The 21,233-nt window shown below is 53.0% G+C and overlaps 1 protein-coding gene across 4 annotated transcripts in view; it reads right to left on the bottom strand.

The window, feature by feature from the left end:
- The window catches only part of TPCN1 (two pore segment channel 1), a 59,701-nt gene that overhangs the window by 11,111 nt on the left and 27,357 nt on the right, over window positions 1–21,233 (bottom strand). For all 4 annotated transcript variants that reach the window (XM_014858626.3, XM_044775828.2, XM_070516115.1 and 1 more), the window contains 16 exons: window positions 19,019–19,146; window positions 14,064–14,240; window positions 13,514–13,627; window positions 12,558–12,688; window positions 11,281–11,369; window positions 9,636–9,670; window positions 9,073–9,131; window positions 8,716–8,815; window positions 6,641–6,757; window positions 6,264–6,388; window positions 5,431–5,479; window positions 4,863–4,926; window positions 3,816–3,860; window positions 1,630–1,686; window positions 1,497–1,550; window positions 576–648 (listed from right to left, as the gene is read on the bottom strand). In XM_014858626.3, the coding sequence (XP_014714112.1) occupies window positions 576–648; window positions 1,497–1,550; window positions 1,630–1,686; window positions 3,816–3,860; window positions 4,863–4,926; window positions 5,431–5,479; window positions 6,264–6,388; window positions 6,641–6,757; window positions 8,716–8,815; window positions 9,073–9,131; window positions 9,636–9,670; window positions 11,281–11,369; window positions 12,558–12,688; window positions 13,514–13,627; window positions 14,064–14,240; window positions 19,019–19,146 (1,417 nt within the window). The remainder of the gene's footprint in view (window positions 1–575; window positions 649–1,496; window positions 1,551–1,629; window positions 1,687–3,815; window positions 3,861–4,862; window positions 4,927–5,430; window positions 5,480–6,263; window positions 6,389–6,640; window positions 6,758–8,715; window positions 8,816–9,072; window positions 9,132–9,635; window positions 9,671–11,280; window positions 11,370–12,557; window positions 12,689–13,513; window positions 13,628–14,063; window positions 14,241–19,018; window positions 19,147–21,233) is intronic.

The following is a 21,233-nucleotide window of genomic DNA, read 5'->3' as shown; positions in this document are numbered from 1 at the left end:
AGTGGGAGGCCGCCTGGAGACCAGCGGGCCTGCCCCAGACAGGGTCCCCCCTCCAGGGATACCACCACGATCCTGAACACAGTGTTGGTACATGCCCTGCGGTTCTGCCCGACTCTTCCCCACTCCTTAACCAAGGTCTCGTGAGTGCCGCCTGACTTCACGTGAGTGACCTAACGAGGCGTCAGTGACCTCTCGAGGTCTCAGGGGGACTGGGAGAAGGGCCACCAGCTCGAGGCTGACCAAAGAAGTGGTGTGACTTCCTTCTCTGTGGGCGTCATGGTTTTTATGGAGAAAAGAGCTTAGTTGTCAGGGAAGGTATGGGGTTACATGACTCAGAAAGAGCCAGCCAGCCTGAGGACCCTCAAGCAGCCACATCCAGGAGGGCCTAGCGTGGGCAGCCTGAGAGAGAAGCACAAGAGCCGGAGCCTGGGGAGCCCCCGAGCCACAGCACAGAAGCCCCGACCCTCCTCGGCCCTTCCTCCTGCCGGCGCAGACATGGCGTGCGTGCTGCAGGTACGCAGGGAGAGGCCCAGGCTCTTACTCTCTGACCTGGTTTAGAACATGCTCCCACTTACAGATTCCATCCGGAGGAGAGGTACTCGACGGGGCCCAGGCCAGCCACTTTCAGGAACAGCTCCACGGCGTAGACTGTGGACGGGGGCAGCGGTTAGCAGTGGGCCCTCCCGCAGCCGCTCCCACCCTGGTCCGGCTCCGTTTCCTCACTGAGAGGCTGCTCTGAGGTGTCCAGCCCCCCCGCAGGCTGCACACCCACATCACACCCACGCCACACCACGAGAGTGCAGGCTCCAGGAGAGGGCCCAGCCCAGCGCTGGTCAACTGTGGCACTGTGCATAAGCAGAGAAGCACCCTCCCCATCTTGGGGATGGCCCAGCCGTGTGTCCATCAGCAAGCATTTCCCACAGCTCTTCTGGGCCGGGCATTGCACTGCGCTGGGTGTGCAACAGTGAACAGCACAGTGCAGCGCCCCTCACATGGAGTTCAGAGTCCAGACAGGAGGAAAGACTGACGGGGCAATGAAGAGGCAGGGTGCTCAGGGATGTTTAGACGTAAAAGAGGACAAATGTCAGGCAGAGTGGTCTGGCAAGGGGACGAGGGCATCAGGCAGAGGAAGCCAGCTGTGCAAAGCCCCAGGGGTAAGAAAGGGCCCGGGGCACTGGGAGAAGGACACTGTTCATGAGGGCTGCAGCGTGGGGGAGGGCGGTGGTACTGGAAAGAGATGAGGTCGAAGAGGAAGCCAGGGAGCCCCTGGGGCAGGCAGTGGGAGTCATGCCCAGGATGGGGACCTGATCTGAAGGGCAGTGGAGAACCACGGAAGGCTTTTAAATAGGGGCAGGATGGAATCAGACTCAATTTCTGCTCCATTCTCGTCAAGCTTCCCTGTTTTAGAGAAGAGCTACGAGATCCTAAACCAAGGGAAAGCCCCCCCAGCCGGTGTTTCAGACGAGCCGTTCGGCAAAGGCATGGCAGAGACTTACTAGTCAGAAAGATGACGTAACTCCAGGGCACGTGCTTGGAGAAGAAGTTCCCGCCTGCAAGACAGAGGGGCAGCGGCTCAAGAGGCGGGCCAGGCGTGCCCTCAGGACGGGCCAGGCCCCAGCCGGGGCTCACCTTTCAACATGAAGGTCTCCACGAGGATCCAGACCCCGTTGACTGCCACCACCAAGTCTGCAACAGACAGGCCCGTTAATAGGCAAGGAAGGCACAGGCGGGCAAGGACGTCTGCAGGCCACAGCGGCAGCCCCTGGCTAACGTCCCGCTCTGGGAGATTCGGAGGGCAGGGCGGCTCCACATGCCATGACCCCTCTTTGCTTAGTGCCTGACCATGAGCTAAATCAACCCCTGGTTTCACCTAGAAAACATCTACGGATTTTTAAAAACACACCCTCTGTGTCGCTGTAGGGAGACCAGCTAAGACGGGTCAGTAAAACCTACAAATTATTCCAAGTCAGTGTAAAAGATGGACAATATACCCAGGGTTTAAGGATTGAAAATGTTTGATTTTCCCCTAGAGAGGTCTGATTTTAAAACAATTGCATGAACTAGTTAGCAAAATCTGCATATGGGTTTGGCCGCTCACTCAGCAATCCCACTTCTGGGGATCCATCCCCATGAGACACTCGCAAAAACACAAAACAAGGTAAACTGAAAGTTATTCACTAAAGAACTATGTGTGATAGCAAAAAGCTAGGAATAACCTAAACGATCGATAGGGGACTCGCTGAGTGAACTATGATACGTTCACAAAATGGTGTGCTGTCAACTATAAGAAGAAACAAGCAACATCTCCCTCTAGCAATATGGACTGGTCTCCAGGATATACTGTTAACTGGCAAAAGCAAGGTGGGAAAAACGTGTGTAAATCTGCTATCGTTTATTTAAGACAGGGGGATACGCATATATATGCATCTACTTATAGTTTTTAAAAAATGGAAGGATAAACCATGATAAAAGTTACCCATTGTGGGAGGTGTCAGGATATAAACGAAATGTCCTTGAATATACTTTGTTTTGTAGATCTGACTTAGAACCATATAAATATTTTATATAATTACACAACAAAATTAAATGTAAAAAGTAACCCCTAAAAATAAAAAATAACATGAAATAAAGAAACCTAAATGTGTATCCAGATGGGGACACTGCTGCCCAGAGAACTAGCCCAGGCGACCTTAACACACAGTCATCTGAATGTCCATCCTGGAGCGGGGTTTCTAGAATCACGTTGTTGGGGTTGTTGATATTGTTTCTCAGAGTCTATTGTGTGTGTACTGTGGGATAAAGCAAATGAGTAATTGTGTTAGTGTTGTTGGGAACCAGGATTTTAAGACGGAAATCTAGATATGAAAGAATGATGAAGTTAGGTGAAAACCCTATAGTCCTGAACTTGAATTAGAAATATCAGAATAAACTTACAACACAGTTCATCTTCAAAAAATCAAAACCCTACCTTTGTCCATGGAAAGACCTAGAAACAATAACCAACTGCAAGCAATGAGCAGCTCTAGCATCTTAGATTGTGGTCTGTAAACACCATTTCTCATTAAATGGAACCAGAGCTTCCTAGAAAGACTGAATCCAGTCAAGCCTCTAGATTAGTACCGTCCAAGAGAACTTTCCAGGACCACGGAAATCTCATCTGTGCTGTCCAAGACATCAGCCATATGTGGTTATCGAGCACTTGAAATGTGGCTATTGCGACTGAGAAACTGAATTTTTAATTTTAGTTAGCTTAAATTTAAATAGCCGCATGTGGCTAGTGGCTACCACATTGGATAACACAGCTCTAGATATTAAAAAATAGATAAATATCAAATATATCAAGTATATATACTGGATATGAGCCAACTATATATACCAAATTATAGGAAATAAGCCACAGAGGAACATGCAAAAACAAGACTACAGGACAAACAATCCTACTTCTTCAACTAAATGTTACAAGAGAGAGGAAAGGGATGGAAGAGAAGCTTCTAGATTAAAACTGACTTAAGTGGCATAGCAACCAATCCCTCTCTGTGGTTCTGGAATTTGCTTCCAAAACTCCAGGTCTAGAGAGGGGACAAGGAGCCAAGTGAGAGTACAGATGGACAAGAAAGACTGGCGTGAGAGGGTGACTGTCGAAGCCAGGTGGTGGGTACGCGGATGCTCATTATAACCTCTCACTCTTAGGCATGCTGGGCATTTTCCATAAGCAACCACACGGCTGCAGGACCACTCTGGCAATCGCCTCTCCACCCTCTGGAACGTAAAAGACGCGGGAGGAAAGGGGCCTAGAGCTGTGATGTTTCACTTACACATGAAATACTGGAAGGCCTTGGACTTCACAAGGATATTAATTCCTATTTGAAGAGAAGAAATGTTAACATGGATATTTGCACGTGCTAGTACACATTCCCCACCACACACTTCGTGCACGTGAGCAACACGGTAGTTATGCCGGGGGCGGAAAGGAAGGGCCCACTCTAAGGGTGACAGCACGCTTGGGCTCGGACCCCCGGACCAGACTGCACTGACAACAGCTGCTCCAGGGGAGCCCGGACGGAGCAGAGCAAAGCCGGGCTGGCCACTGCTGAAACTCGCTTGCTGCTGGCCCGGCCCAGGCTACGTATTCAGCCGCTTGAGTAACTATCATCCAGTGCAATGGAAAACCCTCGAAAGAACATGGGATAACAGCCGTGCCCGAAGCCCTAGCTGTGGTTGAAGTCATGAGACACTTCACTCTCGTTCCTAACAGCCCAGACCCGGGCTTCAGCTGTTGCACAGGAACTTCCCTGGGAGCTAACCTACCCCCATGCGGAACTTCAAAACTGGCATTAAATTACAGGGCAACGACTAGGTAAATAACATGGGTAGTTCGATTTTTAAACTTTTGAATCTTATACTATGTAGGAAACCATACTACATCCTCTCCTGCCGCAGGAGGACGGTCAGAACACGTCACCTGATAAAAAGGCAGGTTTGAGAATAGAGTATTTAATGCAATCCCAGCACTCTTTTAAAAATGCACACAACAATAACCAACAACAGAAGGGAGCACGTCAGAGAATTAACAGTGGTTACCTCTGCGTGGGAAGTCTTCATTCCTTCTAACTATCCCACTTTGTCAATTTCCTTCAATGAGTCTCTATTCCACAAATGTCTTGGTTTGGGTTTTAAGCTACCGATTTCCCTGCTGGGGTAACCACACTCTCTCTGTCCCTTTTATACACACAGACATTCAGACACACACATGCACGCACACACACACCACCCCCCCGAGCATTCTTCCAATGCCGTCTGTGCTCTCTGGAAAGCTCCAGCTGTGCCCAGCTGCCCAGACGCCACAGCCAAGGCGAGCTTACCTTTGAAGATGAGGAAGGCCGTCCTAGGGAGCGCATCGAACCAGTGCTCTCTGTTGCTCTTGGCCTGGCCAGGAAACAGGGCCACGGGAGAGGGGGCGTTAGGACCAGTGACCAGAACCTAGCCCGAGGGACCAGGATGCCGCTTTCCCTCCCTGCCGGCCCAGCTAACTTGGGGAGCAAGGAAAACACTCAGGGATCTAAATAACAACGAAGACAGCCAAGGTTTATGAGCAGTGAAATGGCCATGCACACGCGTTATTATTATACAATCCTGAACATAACTCTGTAGGTGGGGCTTCCCACTGTCCCATTGCCCAGGTGAGACAAGCCTGATGTCACACGGCGACTAATGGGGTCTGAGATTTGGTGCTCTTAACCAGGACACTGCATGGCAAATGTAAGGCCAACTGAGGGGGCCGGGGGCCACCTGTCATCCCTGCAGTGCCAGCGCCAGGCCGAGAGCCGAGCTCTTTGAGCAGGAAGGAGCTGGACCTCCAGGCACCTCTCGGCCTTGTCCCCCCATGGAACCGTCTGCCCACTCCCTCTCCAGTCTCACAGGAGCTCTCACCTTCCACTTCAAGGCAGCGACTTCGTAGATATCATAAAAGTCCTTGAGGCTGTCATAGGCAACATGAAAAGGCAAAAAAATCAGAACAGTTCCCACTGAGCCTCAGGTCTGTCACTCACCTGCCTGCGGTCACTTTAAGGGGGGTGGGGGGAGGGGACATCCGGGAGCCCCAGCACATCAGTGCCCAGGGGACCCGTACCTGCAGACCTTTCCTCTCCTTCCTCCAGGGGCTATGAAGACTTAATCCACTCAGTCTACACTGACTAGGGACAGCTTCAATCTCCTGGATTACTGTAATTCTTGGACAGACAGGGTCCAGGCCTCCTTCAGCACAGGACTTAACGAAAAAACTGGGACTGCCAGCTCAGCCCAGAAGGAGCTCGCTCTCGTCTCTGCAGATGGCCTCCTTCTTTCTGAGCCAAAAAGAAGAGTTTGGGTCATCAGCAGTCTAAAAGACCAATGCGGCCCACGGAGGGCTCAGGGCCAGTTCTTCAAGGCTGTGCGGGGGGTGCGGGCTGGGGGGGTGCGTGTGTCTGTGTGTGTTCGCCCCCTCTGTGGATGTGCTCGCATGGGACTGCCCCACCTCACGCAGGGCTCGAGGGTAGACAGCTGGCCAGTCCATCTCAGGAGCCATTCCCTTTTTTGTCAAGCCAGCTTCAACTGGATTTGGGTTGGATTTTTGTCAGTGGCAAAAAGAACCCTCCCGAATATGGTTTACGTGTGTAAGACTCTCTGTGAAGAACTAAAGTCCCCAACGAGCCTCTGCCCACCCCCTGCCGGTGCCTCTGTGAATGCCTGTCCCGCCGCATCGGCCGCTTGGCATCCCCCCTCACCTGAGCAGAGGTGTGTTGCTCTGATTCAGCGCCTTGAAAGTGAGATAGCGCTCCCCGGCACTCATCCGGGGCTTGTAGAAACGCATCAGGCCTTCAAACTGCCTGTAGGAGATGCCAGCGGGCTTCTGCGGGAGAGGGAAGGTGTGTTCCCACATGAAACACAGGGACACATAGAGCCCAGACCACTCTCCTCTCAGGGGCAGCCACTGCGGCCGCGCAGCACACACAGGATCCCAGGGCGCCCTGCGCTTTCTTGCTCTCCCAAGGGCAGGACTTCTAGTTTCTGAAGCTGCTGGCCCTGCCATGCTTAGGGGCTGCTTGGGGCGAGGGAGGGAGAGCAGGACCAACCCCTCCCGGCCCAGCCCCCTCCTCCCTACCCGCTGGCTGACGAGCAGGCGGTAGGCATGCTGGATAGCGGTCCGCTTATGCAGCAGCAAAGACTTGAACTTGCGTTTCTCGATGTCATTGAAGGTGTCGAACACCACGGCCAGAAGCTGTGAGGGAAAAGCACAGAGACCTGGCTTCCCTGCGTGGTGGGGCCTCAGGGGGTCGGGGAGGTCATTCTCTGCCTCCAGAGAAGCGGGGCTGCAGGAGACCCTCCCACCGCCCCTCGCGGGGCAGAAGTTTGTCTCCTTCTCAGCAGAGGCGGGCATTCACTGCCACTGGTCCATTCCTCTCTTCAGATACGAGAAGATGCTGTCACTACATTTCCCCCAGGTTCTTCTCTCCACCCTCAGCTCGTCCCTGGCGGGCAGTTTTATGGGGGGAGAAGGAAGCAGCGAGAGGAACACGCGGGGTTCCACGCCCAGTTCAGCTCAGAGTAATGGCTGGGGAGGCCGTGTGTCCATGCCGTTCTCCAGCCTCGGGGCAGGAAGGAATGCATTGTGCAGGCACTTCCCTCCTGGGGAGTCCTAGCTTCAAGCCGGCCCCCAGAACAGGGAAAAAGAAGCCTGCCCTGGAGGGCATGACATTCTGGAACCGCCTGATCCCAAGTTAGCACCCTAACAACACGGGCTGCATTATCAAAGGGCAACAGGAAGGTGGAAGCAGAATTTGAAAGACGCCTTTATGGAAACACTTTCTTTTTCTTCCAAAAATATTTCAAGGGAAACTCTTGTCCTTTCTACCCCTTCAGATTGGTCCTCCACTTTTTTTTCCTTTAGGTCAAGGGAGGGTCAGCAAACTTTTTCTATAAAAAGCCAGACAGCAAATATTTTAGGCTCTGAAGACCAGATGGTCTCTGTCGAAAGTATTCAACCCTGCAGTTGTAGCAGGAAATCAGCCACCGATGATACATAAACAAATGGGCACGGCTGTGTGCCAATAAAACTTTATTTACAAGAACAGGCGGTGGGCTGGCTTTGGCCAGCGGGCTGCAGTTTGCTGACCCACGCCGTAGATTTTCACAGCTCTCAATACATTACGAATTCAAACAAATAAATTACACATAATATATTTTTATGATTCTAAACTAACAAGAGCATAGAAGAATTGTAACATGTATAAACAGATCACCAACACATTTTTTTGGTTTTGAGGAATTAAAAAAAATTTTTTTCCTTTTTAAGACTTCAGATCTTTAGATTTACAAGTCTATCCCAGAGAGTGTCTTCCTCTTCTCTCCCGGGCCTGACTGGTGACGGGTGGGAGACTGCTCTTTGGAAGTATAAAATAAAGAGCGGGCTTGATACAAGCCTCTCCCTGATGATTGGGGCACTGACGTGAGGTCTGGGCACCGGCCTTGTGGCCTGGTCTCGGAGGTGATCTGCTGATGGCAGGAATGTCCCTGGTGCTAGCCAAGCCTCCTCGAACACCTCCAAAACTCCCGGTGGACATGGGACTGCATATCCTCCTTAAACAAATGTGTCTGCACTGGATTTTCTGACGGTTCATGATAAATGGGGTGGGAATGCACCAGACATTCCTGGCAGGCGGTGCAGTGGGATGCAGAGGCTAAGAGCAGCGGTCTGGAATCAGGCCGCTCCCCAGGCCACCCTGAGCTGTGCAGCCATGGGCAAGTCGCTCTGTCAGTCTGATCCTCAGTTTCCTCATCTATAAATTGAGACTCCTAATAGCACCTCCAGGGCCTTGCATTACATCACTGAATCCTCTCACACAAAGCACTCTGCATGGTGCTAAGACTTAATAAGTGCCAGCTTTTATCGTTATGATACACATCTGCCGTGAGAACGAGAAGGTCGCAGGGCAGCCCTGGCTCACACTTGGGCACTCTCAGCAGTACCAACCCAGGAGGCTGCTACCGCGATAACCAGCTGACCTCAGTCCCAACAGGGTGGCCCCCGCCACACACTCGACTACAATCTGCACCGTCCTTCCCCCACATTCGGCCCTCTGAGGCCGACGGCAGTCCCTTCTTCTCCATGCCCACAGCGCCCAGCACCGTGCCGGCTGGACAGGCTCCTCCAGTGGAGCGCGAGGCCCCGCGACTCACCAGGTTCATGATGAAGTACAGCTCGATGGAGAGGTACACGATGAAGAAGACACAGGACCAGGGGTTCCGGGAGTAGGACGGCATCATCACATCTGGGAAACTGCATTTGCAGAGCGTCAGCCGCAGGCCCGCCTCTGCTGATCTCCATCTTCTCAAAGGACACCCCTCTTTTCTGCCTTCCCGGCCCATGCCCCCTTCCCCCACTCTCAGACCACAGGCTTCGAGCTCACCAGGCCACTCCCACCCCTCCAGTGCCCCAAGCACCCGCCTGGACTGAGACCTGGAACATTCGCAGCTGAAAAGAGGAGACCCCGGGCACTAGCAGAGGGCGGGAGCCCAAGCAGAGCCCGGACTTACTTGGCCGTGGTCAGAAGGACGAAGAGACTGACGATGCTGTTCTCCAGGGTGCTGAAGTACTGCGCGGGAAGGGAGGCAGAGGAACGCGCTGGCACCACTCCGAGGGTGCGCACCAGCCAGGAACAGGCAGCGATGGGCCTCCCGGAGCACCCGGCCCTTCCGCCTCCCACCACCCTCCTCCACCCAAGGAGCCCTGCAGGATGGCGACAAAGGAGCAAACGTGGAGTCTGGAGGCAGACACTGAGTCTGGGACTCCCGCCCCAGAGAATCACATGTTTGTACTATTAGCCTGGCTCTTCCCCACCCTCCTCTGCCAGAAAGTTCCAATGTTCCAGATCTGACCCTGGAAACATCCCTCTCAAGGACAGGAAAGGAGATCCTCTTAGCACTCGAGGAAGGAAACAGCTCAAGTCGGGGTGCCGGGGACTTTCAGATGCCATAGCTATGACGAGAACCCAGGCAGGGCATCCCTTCCTAAGGGCCAGGAGGTCCGACCAGCCACCCTGTCTGAGGGGAAAGGCCTCCCATCAAGGAACAAACAGACAAACATGCTGATTACTCACAGGATCTGAAGGATTAGGGGAGAACAAGTAGAAACCTAGGTGGTGGAAAACAGATTGGAAAGAAGGTTAGAGCAGAGGTCCCAAACACAGATGTCAGAGGATAGGGCGATACATGTAACTAAGTGCAGTGGGCCGAGGGTGAGCAACAGGGAGCGGTGGGGACTGCAGCACTCCAGAGAACCTCTGCCAGAGGGCGCGGGTACTACGGGCCCTGGACGACCGCTGCCATTTGGGAATGTGGCCTGAGTACTGTCAAGTCTACTATTAAAAAGGGAGGGCCGGCCCGGTGGGGTAGTGGTTAAGTTCACGTGCCCTGCTTCAGTGGCCCCGGGATTCACGGGTTCTGATCTCAGGTACAGAGCTACACAGCGCTCGTCAAGCTATGCGGCGGCAGACATCCCACATATACAGAAAAGGAAGATTGGCATGGATGTTAGCTCAGGGACAATCTTCCTGACCAAAAAAAAAAAAAAAGGCAGGACATCTGTATTTTTGTGTAAAAATCTAATTTTGAAATGCAGGCTCAACACTTCCAGACCGTACGAAACTCACCCATAGGCTGGATTTGGCATCCAGACTGCCAGTTTGCAATCTCTGATTTTGAGAACGTGACAGCCAAGTAACAATTCCAAAGGGACCCTGCTATTCCCCTGTAGCCAAGGGTCCCGGGGTGGGAGCACCATGAATTTCCTCCCCCTCAGAACGGGCTATTCCCCCGAGTCCTTGGAATCCTGAGTGGGAAAAGGGAGGCACTCTAACCTCAGGGGAAGTCAGCCCCCTTGGAGCACAAAAGAAATTCTATGGAGTGGGGTTGGGGGGGTAGGGGGAGTGGGAGCCAACAGCTCATACAGAGCAGTCACCAGGGCCCGGGCTGGCCTGAGAGCCAGGGCTCTCTGCTCCCACTGTCTTTGCCATCCCGGCACGAGAGAAGGGGCCTCGGGCCTCCAAGCCATGTCCCGGGATCGCCGCTGGCTGAGCCCCGTGTCTGGACGTGGGTGTCGCATGATACTTGGCCTTGTCTGAGGAGGCGAGGGTCAGAAAGGCCACGACCTGCTTTTCTATTGAGTGAAGCTGAAGCGTGCAGACCCCATCCAGGCACACGCTGTGGAGACACTCTCAGGAAACACGCGCATTCACTGCAGTGTGATTTGTGAGTGAAAAATAACCACCAACAGAACAGATGAACAAATCTGGGTGTACTCACATAACGGGTCGCTATACTCCAGTGACAATGAATGAACTCATCTACATGGAGCAGTGTGAATGCACTTCAAAACACAGCATTGGGCAGAAGAGCGACTTGCAGGAGGGGACACACACATTATGGACCATCTATACAGAACTTTCAACGTGCAAAGCAATACCGTCTATTTGGTGCTGAAGGAAACCTAAGTATACAGTAAGACTACGACCTGCACGGCAATGATCAGCTCAGGATGGGGAGCCCAGGGTGGGGGAATGGAGATGACGGAAGGGTCCAGAGGCGCCTTCCAGTTTACTCCTGATACTTCATCTCCTAAGCTGGAGTCTGTGGGGGTTATGTCACTCGCAGAACCTTTCTGAACTTCTAAAACTGTCCAGTGCACCTTTCGTCCACTCTGAATTTGGTTTTAGAGACCGCCAGGTCCTGGGCGAGGGAACTCACCAAGGATGGCGAAAATGATCATGAAGAAGAGCAGCAGCAGGAGGATGTCCATGAAGGGCGGCAGCGACTGGAAGATCTGCCGCAGGTTCCTGGGCAGACAGACGGGGCGGAGTGAGGCTCGGCCGGGGCGGGGGGCCCCTCAGGGGGGATCTCTCATCTGTGTGGGCCCTCAGGGGGGATCTCTAGTCTGTGTGGGCCCTCAGTGGGGGAATCTCTCTTCTGTCTGGGGTTCCTGAGTTTAGGATCTCTCGACTGTCTGGGGTTCCTCATTGGGGGCATCTTGTCTGTCTGGGTCTCCTCAATGGGGTGTCTCTCATCTGCGTGGGCTCCTCAGTGGGGGATCTCTCATCTGCGTGGGCTCCTCAGTGGGGGATCTCTCATCTGCGTGGGCTCCTCAGTCGGGGATCTCTCATCTGTGTGGCCCCTCAGTGGGGATCTCTTGTCTGTGTGGGGCTCCTCAGTGGGGTACACTCTTGTGGAGATGGGAGCCTGGTGCTCCTGACTGACAGAACACTAAATGCCATCATACTTTGCTCTGTGATGTCACCCTTAGTGTTTTCCCAGACTTCCTCTCAGTTGGTGACATGTAAGAACAGGGGCTGGTGTAGGACACACACAGCCTCTCTTCCTCTTACAGAGTCCAAGCAAGCGAGTGTCCAGGAAGAGACGGAAGAGCAGAAGGCCACGGCACGGCCTTGGGTGCAAAGTCAGCTTCCACGAGTGGGATGTGGGATGCAAGAAGACAGTTCAGGGCCACTTAGTCCTGGGACACCTGTTTCCAGCCTTGAGGACGGGCCCGGCGAATAAATTGCCAGCCCATTCTCATCAAAGTACCCTAGCCAAGAGATTTTCCAGATGGAGTCTTCAGAACTAAGTTTAACTCCAGGCCCCCGGCCTGGTTTGAGTTAAGTCACCAGTCTCGGTGGAGGTGCCAGCACACCCTGCTGAGTCACACGGACTCTGCCAAGTCGCCTGCTTTAGGCTGCCCCTGCTGCTGTGTTTGGGCGGGTAACATGCTCAGAGAGAGCAGCCGGCCCCAGAAGGTTGCAGGGAGACGGGAAAGAACCCCAGACCTGGAGTCAGGAGCTCTGAGCTGCAGCAGGAGCACCCGCTTCCTCTGTCTGGGTCACACGACAGAGGGAAATGAGTGCCCACAGCTGATCTACGCGCAGGACCGATCTGCTCACCACTTGACTCACTGGGTCTGCTCCACTGCCCCAGAGGGCCGGGCCAGGCCATAAGCGCGACTGTGTGAGCAGCTCCTCCCCGGGCCTTACCGCCGGACACCGCCGCAGTACCGACAGTCCACCAGAAAGATGCAGCGCAGCGCCCGGGTCACCCGCATGTGTGACGTCTGCCGTACCAACACCACGATGGCCTCGATGAACTGCACCACCAGCACGGAGGTCTGCGGGTGGACAGGCACGGGGTACCGTCAGCTCCCCAACCCAGCCCGCTCCCCAATACCTTGAACTGAGGGCTGCCTGGATACGGTCCCCTGTGGCCTTGAAGGGCCCTTCCCTTCTCTCCAGCTCTCTCCTACCTCCCCCAACATCAAGCAGCCCCTGGAGAGGAGCTGTCGGCTGCTGGCACAGATGCGTGGACCCAGGAGAACGAACCCAAGAGGAACGCCCCCCGAAGTCAGTTAGCTGGCAGTCGCTGAGCAAGACCAGCACTTGCCCGGCCACATCCACCCGCCTTGGCTTTAGGCTCTCCCTACTCGCACCGTGAGGGCCCCTGAGGTCCGCGATGCATCTTGATCTCCAACTCCTCGGGCACATTCCCCAGATAAGAGTTCTTGGTTTTTACACTGCAAACCGCCACTCTGACCCATTCCTACTTACGCCTCTCTCTGCGGCCCTGAGAGCCGGTGTTCAATACTGGTTACTGATCAGCCTGCGCTTGGAGGCCAGACAGACCTGGGTTTGAATCCCAGCTCTGTGGGGTTTAGATCTTATTCTCTTCTGACTGGCTGGCCAGAAACTAGGAACAGTACTTCATCTCCTGCAAAGGTCGTCATGCTAGTGCTTGGCACGCACTAAACACTACATCACATTAGCTACTGTTGGCATCACCGTGACCTCCGGAGCGTGGCTCTGCAAGGCTGGAAGCATGGCGAGGACAGGGACCCACGGTTACACTCAGGTGCAGGAGTGGGGATGTGGAACTGAACTGAAGGCACGGGCTTGAAGGTGACATGGGAGAAAATGCTGTAAGGAGACGGACACGTCACCTTGACCATGGTCCGTTTGTGCCGGATGAAGGTATGGAGGCCCAGCCACCGCAACTTCATGCAGAGTTCGAACACCACCACCATCAGGGCGAACAGCTCCAGGGTCGCGTGGACCTGCAGCAGAGGGCGTGGAGATGTGGCATCAGCAGCCCTCTCCTGGCCCACTGGCGATCACACCCACTGCCTTTTTCCCTGGGGCTGGAGAGAGTGGGCAGGACTGCTCATCAGGTGTGTTGCCCACCTGGAGCCAAGGTGTGGCCACTGGTCCTAAGTGAGGCCATCAGATGGAGCCCCTGCCCCATCACCAGTGGGCGGACTCACAGAGACACTGGGCGGGGGGCTGCACTCACTTCAGCAGGGACCCCAGGCGAGCCTGGTGAGCCACTGCTGCTCCTGAGGCCTGTATGGCCTCCCAGGGTCTCTCTGTTTGAAATCTGTTTGCTGGGTCTGCCCTTCCAGAATGTTCCCGTTCAGGCTTGAGTCAGCCTGAGAGACGGCTATCTGGTGCCTGCCCTCCGAGAGCCATGGCTCCCACCCTGTGGACACTCACGTAAATGCCCAGCCGGAGCGCGGGGACGGCTGGGGCCTCGCACAGGGAGAGCAGCAGCAGGAGCAGGGCCGTGGACAGCTCCATCAGGTAGAAGAGGTGGTTGTGTGCGAAGAGGTAGGCCGCCAGCGCTCTGGCATCCTTGGGGTGGGTGAAGAACTTGTCGTTATTCTCGCCTTCCTGGAAATACAAGGGCAACGTGGGAAACGAGCCTCGAGAGGCCCCAGCACCAAAGAGGGGCCATGGGCAGGGGAGATAGGAAGGCCCCTGGCAGCTAAGAGAACATTGAGGCCAGAGAAGGAAGAAGGTGGAAAATCAACAGTATTATCTTCACAAAACTGCGCCCCAGTCAAGTCTCGCCCTTCCTGCTGATGGGGCTCAAAAGACACGCGGCTTCCTCAGGACCACCCGGAGGAACCAAAGGATCAAAAGTCCTGAGAGACTAAGAAGCAGTGAAGAAGCGGCACGTCTGATCCCGAGGCCACACTCCCCTCTCAGAAGGGTCTGCAGAATGGGAAGAGCTGGGGGTCTGGGGCAAACAGACGCTGAGTCCGGCTTCCTCCCTCCTCCCTGGGTAACACCGAGTTCCTTTGCCTTCTCCAACCAACAGTGGGATGACACGAGCACCTCCTCCCAGGGCCCCTGGGAGACACTGAGGCACACGTCTGGCACACGTCAGCTCCCCGCAGATGCTTGCTATTAGTATCGTTAAGTTACGGTAACGCTGAGATGAAAGGGAAGCCTGGGGGCACCTTGACTATACTCTGCTTGACTCAGGCTGCCCCGTGGCCCACTTCCGAATTAATGCTGCTATTTCTGCCTCATTTCCTAACCCTGCAAAAGGACGGGCCTTGTCTGCAAACAGTAATGAGACAGCGGCCGACCCTGACCGATGCCACCCCCAGGCACAGTGCTCAGCCCCTTGCCGAGCACTCGAGCACTCACTGGACACTCTGCTCCTGACCACTCCCCCTTCCAGCTGGCACTTTATCACCATTTGAGGGAGAGGGGAAATGGAGGCACAGGGAGCGTCAGGGGCACCCGAGCTCAGAATCAGGCAGTCCGATGCCAGCGTCCTTGCTCTCCTATCTACTGGCTTCCCACTGATGCTGCAGAAACTAAACGACACAGCCCTGGGAACGGTTCACTTGGGAGTACAAGCAGACAACACCCCACGGCCACTGCTGACCCTCCCTGTCAGGTCGGCCTTCTGGAGAAGGGGGTCTTCACCGCCTTCCTTGAGGTGTGGCCACCTCTTCAGCTTCATCACATTGGTACCCCGCCCACCAGCCAAGACATCATGAGTGCTCACTTGGCTAGTGCTTTGCATGCACCACTTCACCTCATTGCTTCTCATCGGGGTGCAACGTTGCCCCCGCCCTCCCCCACCCAGCCTGGCATGGAGACGTGTTTGCTTGTCACACCTGGCAGGTGCTGCTGGCATCTAGTGGGTGAATTCCGAGGATGTTGCTCAACATCCCAAAATTCACAGGACAGACAGCCCCTCACCACACAGAATTATCAGCCCCCGATGTCCACAGGGCTGCGTTGAGAAAGCCTGACTCCTTCACTCCCAGTGCTAACACCCAGAGGAGACACTCTTCCCATGGGCTCCATCCTAGAGGAGGAACGTGGCAGGGCCAGAACAGACCCCCAGGTGCCCTCACCCAGAGCCCCTCTGAGAGCATTCCAGCCATCTTGGAACGCAGTCAGACCTTCAGCTACTCCAGGGATCGACTCTTCTGGGATGAGGCCACCTTGCCATCCTGACAAAACCTCATTCCAGGGAGGGCGAAACTAACACCTGCCACAGTGATTCTTGCAGAAGGTGCGGAGCCTGGCTAACAAGAAGCAGCATCTCTGGGCCCAGGGGTGGTATATGGTGCCGTGGAAAGAGCTGCGGCCTGGTGGGCTCCCGTGTCAGCCCAAGGTGGCTTCAGCTCGCCAGGCCTGTTGCAGAGCTAGGAAGGCAAGGGGTATTGTTGAGACCCACCTGACATGGTGCCTGGCGCACACAGTAGGTGTTTAATAGATGTCTGGTAGGATCTCCCGCAAGAGATCACCTCCCCAGGCCCCAGCCCGGCCCTGAGACTGTCCAGGAGCTGGGAGGCGGGAGCTCGGACCTTGGCTGCGGTTTGCAGGGTAACTCTGAGTGAGTCACTTCCCTGAAGCTGGATCCGTCACTACCCTCCTTACCAAAACATAAAGACAAACCACAGACTCAACGGGGACAGGCCTGACAAAGGGAACAAACATCCCAGCGGTCAAACGGAGGGCCAGCTGGACAGGCCTCACTCATAGTCCTGTGATCAGGGCAGGGCTGTGGTTTTCCCCAGCACCACCATGGCTGGGGGACACCCATGGTGGCCTGGACGCTTCTGATTTGGATTACTAAAAAATGCAGTTCTCGGGTAATTTCTTCTGACAAACAGCCAGGAAGCAAGGTCTGGTTAGAGGAGACCACTGATGTGCGGGCTCAGATTTTACCTTGAGGACTTGGAATGGCCAGAGGGGAGGTGGAGGATGAGGTCTCCACCAAGGATGGAGTGAAATATTACCCACGTCACCAGATTCTCACCCAAACCCCGAGGAGAATGCTGGCCTTGCTTCCTGGCTGCTGATCATGAACTAGATTAGGAAAACTAAGAAGGCAGGCCAGTTGTACGTGACTTCCAGGCCCTCGCTCTCTGTTCCCTGAGGCAGAAGTCCACACAGAAAACAAGTCCTGTCTCAGAGGCACCAGACCCACCGAGCACCTGGCTCCTGAGGGTGAGTGAGTTCGCAGGGAAAATCTGGGAAGAGAGGAAACTGCGGGCACCAGGCATCCTCAAAGCAGTGAAGGGCCAATTATCCAAGGCTCCCAACAGCCTGGTGCACGGGCCGAGCTGCAGCTTGGGTGCAGAGCAGGCAGAGGAGGACCATCGGACAACAGGCAAACCATCCTCCAGAAACAGCCACGAACTACTGTTCACAGGGATCTGAGTTCTGCTTTTATCTTTATTTTTTTAAATGATGCATTTTTGGTAAAATGATTCAAATCATATACAAGATTAGAAGGTAGTAAAAATTTCATCAGCCAAAGATAATCACCTTTAGTATTTAAATAGCTTTCCAGATGTGAATGGGCGTCTGTGCACACACATCCACAGGTATATGATGCTACATACATACCTACGCATGTGTGTTTGGGGGTGTGTATATACACAGACATACACATAAATATACACACATACATGCTATGTAAGATTTATCATACTCCACCCGCTGTTCTGTAACCTCCTTTTCCACAACCACATGGCCCATTTTCAAGTGGCTACATGTGGTCAGGTATAGAAATGAGGGAACAACGTAGAGAAGAAAGAACATCATCTGGAGGCTGATGGATGCAGTTTAAATCCATGCTCTGCAACCTCCTAGGTGGGGGCTTTGGGCTCATCCAGCCCCTGAGTCTCAGCTGCTGGTCTGTAAAACGGGAGACGATCAAACTGCCTCAGAGGGTTGTCAGAAAGATTAGCAAGTGGCCACTCAAAGTTAGATCTTTTTATTACTAATATCCTCACCTGCTTAAGGAAAGAAGGAATTGTCAGGTTTCCGAAGTCCCCCAGGCCAGTCTAACTCTGTGTTCTGACCCATCCAAGCTCTTACCCAGCACCTGGTCAAGCTCGGGGAAGGTGACCGTGACCCTGGGTGACCCTGCCAGATCATCCACAGGCGTGTTTGAGCTTTCCAAAATGTCCCTAACACATTCCTTTGCCTTCACCTGAGTACAACTATCTGTGATACTGCATAAAACACGAGAAACATGCTGACAAGTAAATATTTGATTTTTATCAAATGAATATCTAAATTTTATTAAATCTTTAAAAAAAAATAACAAAACAAATACTTGCAATGGAGAGTTGCTTCAAAGAAAAAAGATTACGAAGAATTACCATTCAGATGAATTTAAGAAAAATTCCATCTCGTCACCCAAACCCTTAGTCAACGCACACCAGAAACTGAAATCTTATAGTGACAAGAATGGCGAGATTAAGATGACAATGCCACAGACAGTAAGACTGGCAGTTAAGAGGCAATATCTCCTTTGGAGAGTATTCGATACTATACATCAAGGGCCCTAAAAAGTGTTTATTCCTTTCATCCAGTAATTCCACTTCTTAGAGTTTTTCCTAATTAAACAATCCTAGATATTAAAGAGAAAAAGAGAGAGTAATAATAGCTCTATGCATAGATTGTCTTCAGATTATAATTTATCGTAGAGAGATGCATAATACATAATAAGGGAAATATCAAAAGGGAAAATACCCAACCTGGCTAAGTAAATTAGGATACATCTGCCTGACATGAAGTCATTAAAATTTGTTTACAACAGTTATAAAAACATGAGAAAAAAAGCTTATGCTACATGTTACGAAAAAAAGGCAGATTATACAATTGTAGATACCACATGACTTTAAAATTACCTTACAAAACATATAAAATCTATGTATTATTCTTAAATAATGGTGACAGTGCCTGCCTTAGGTGAATGTTTTTTCACGTTTCCTTTGTACCTAAATTTACTGTAATGAGCATGTATTACTTTTATTAAAAAGTATTATTTTTATTAAAAAAAAAGAAAAAAAACAAAAAAATAAGCATGAAATAGGCAACACGAAAGCAGCAGCAAGTCAAGCAGTGAAGGGATAAAGATCTCCGAGTTCCCCGACTTGGTCGGCAAACCCCTGCTACAGCATTAAGTGCACCAAAAAGAGGTCCCTTCTGAGACCTGGCCTGTCCTGTGCCTCTGAGAAGACGGAGTGGGGCAGGGAAGGCCACGTGGACAGACTCGGAACCTCAGGGCAGGCACAGCCACCGACTGGGGGGTCACGAGAGAAGCCCACGCACATCACCCTTCCTCTATGGGCAAGATCAGGCTGGCACCGAGAACGGCCAGGTCCTGACCGGGAGACACTCACCTGGAGGTAGATTGCTGCCTCTTGATAATTCATCTCCCAGTTGTGTCTGGTGGTGCTCGAGGGGGAGCTCTCGGTCCCTGAGCTCAGACTGGGGGCCTGGGAGTCGCGGATGGCATAGCTGCCTCCATCTGTATCGGAAGAGGAGAGAGAGTCACTTACAACCCAGGCTTGAGAGAATGAAGACATCATGCACCAGAAGGAAGGGCTGGCAGTCGTCTGGAACGCTCCCACGTATATCCTATTATCTACAGGTTAACACTCAATCCCATGTACTAATGACAGCAGGAACGAGTATGGCTAGCTAAAAATGTTTCTCTCTCTCTTAAGTAAAAAAAGCCAGGGCAGGGGCTGGCCCAGTGGTGTAGCAGTTAAGTTCTGCGCACTCTGCTTCAACGGTCCAGGGTTCACAGGTTCGGATCCCAGGTACAGACCCGCATACCACTCATCAAGCCATGCTGTGGCAGGGTCCCACATACAAAATAGAGGAGGACTGGAACAGATGTTAGCTCAAGGCTGTTCTTCCTCAAGCAAAAAGAGGAAGACTGGCAATGGGTGTTAGCTCAGGGCCAATCTTCCTCACTGAAAAAAAGAAGAAAGGAAAGGCAAGAGAACAAATAGTATGCTATTTTTTGTGTAAAAAAGGGAGTAGGGGGCCAGTTGTTGGTGCAGTGGTTGTTCGCACGTTCCGCTTCGGCGGCCTGGGGTTCACTAGTTTGGATCCCAGGGGAGGACATGGCACCGCTTGGCAAATCATGCTGTGGTAGGCGTCCCACATATAAAGTAGAGGAAGATGGGCACGGATGTGAGCTCAGGGCCAGTCTTCCTCAGCAAAATGAGGAGGATTGACAGGAGTTAGCTCAGGGCTGATCCTCCTCAAAAAAAAGGGAGGAAACAAGAAAACACACAGCTGTCATCTTTACAGAAGGAAACGGAAGGATAAATGAGAACTCGGTGAAATTGGCTGCCTTCCAGGGGGTGGGGAACAGGGCGGATGCTTCACGCAGAGGGACTGATTTTTTGCTTACTTCTGACTTTTGGAAGCATGCTAATGTTCTACTTAGTCAAAAAACAAAAATAACTGGATTTGTTTCCTGGCGCAGGGTCGCCTGCGGCTTCTGCCTGCGGACATCCGGGCCCTTTTCTTCATGGCCCATCTGCCTTTGGAGAACATCCTCTCCCTACTTTCTGTCCATCTTCTTGGGCTCTGGCGGACTCCACCCCTGGCTCCCAGGCAGGAGACCCAGGTGCACTGAGAGCCCATCTCCCCTGGACGGGGACCAGCTCAGGCTGGGGTGCTGACCCACGCCCGGCCACGAGGGCTGAACTTGGACCCGTTAGGAAGGAAGGGCTCTTCCCTGCGCTGCTGGCGGCTGCCTCTGCCACCACCACGTGGAAGGCTGCCTAGGAAGGAAGCCGACAAGAACAAAACAAGAACAGGGGTAACTCGAGTCGCAGCACTGGGATCGAGCTGTGCCTGACACCTACCTCGTAGCGTTCCCAAAATCTGAGCCCATAAGGTCCTTTTACACCGAAGCCTGTTTGAGTTGGGTTTGTCACAACACTCAAATGTCCTTACTGGTACACGGTAAGCAATGGCACCGAGGAATGACTCTCAGCTTGCTCATTTATTGGGAAGACTTACTCTCATCACCTCGGGTGAGGATTTGGCTCCCCAGAATCCACACTCTAAATGACCCACCAACAGAGGATAAAGAATCAAATGTTTGGTGCATGAGAAATGCACAGAGGCTGGGAGCCAATGTGAAAAGCTCACAACCAAACAGGAGAGGGGGGGAAACGCAGGATTCAGGGGGCTGTGGGGTCACAGCTGGTCCTTCCGACCTTGAACGGCCAGGCAGGGGCAGTGGGGGTCTGCCATCTGCAGGGCTCTTCCCATCCATTTTTAGACAGTTTCATTGAGGTGTATTTGACACATGCTAAACTGCACATATTTAAAGTGCACAATTTGACATGTTTGACCATAAGCACACACTTGTGAAACCACCTCTACAGTCAACATAATATATTCGTCACCCCTTCTGGGCGCCCCTGCCCGCCCATCCCCAGGCAGCCACTGAGCTGCTTTCTGTCACGATCAGATGAACCCGAGTCTCTCAGAACTGCATATAAATGGGATCATGGCGCGTGTTCTTTTTTCGGTTTGGCTGCTTTCACTCAGCATGATGATTCGGAAACCGATCCGTGTCGTGCGGTG

This window comes from Equus asinus, chromosome 8 (assembly GCF_041296235.1).
Source record: "Equus asinus isolate D_3611 breed Donkey chromosome 8, EquAss-T2T_v2, whole genome shotgun sequence".
In the NCBI taxonomy this organism is placed as follows: Eukaryota; Metazoa; Chordata; class Mammalia; order Perissodactyla; family Equidae; genus Equus; species Equus asinus.
Note: the sequence above shows the minus strand (reverse complement) of the source record. Positions and strands in the feature narration are given on the sequence as shown.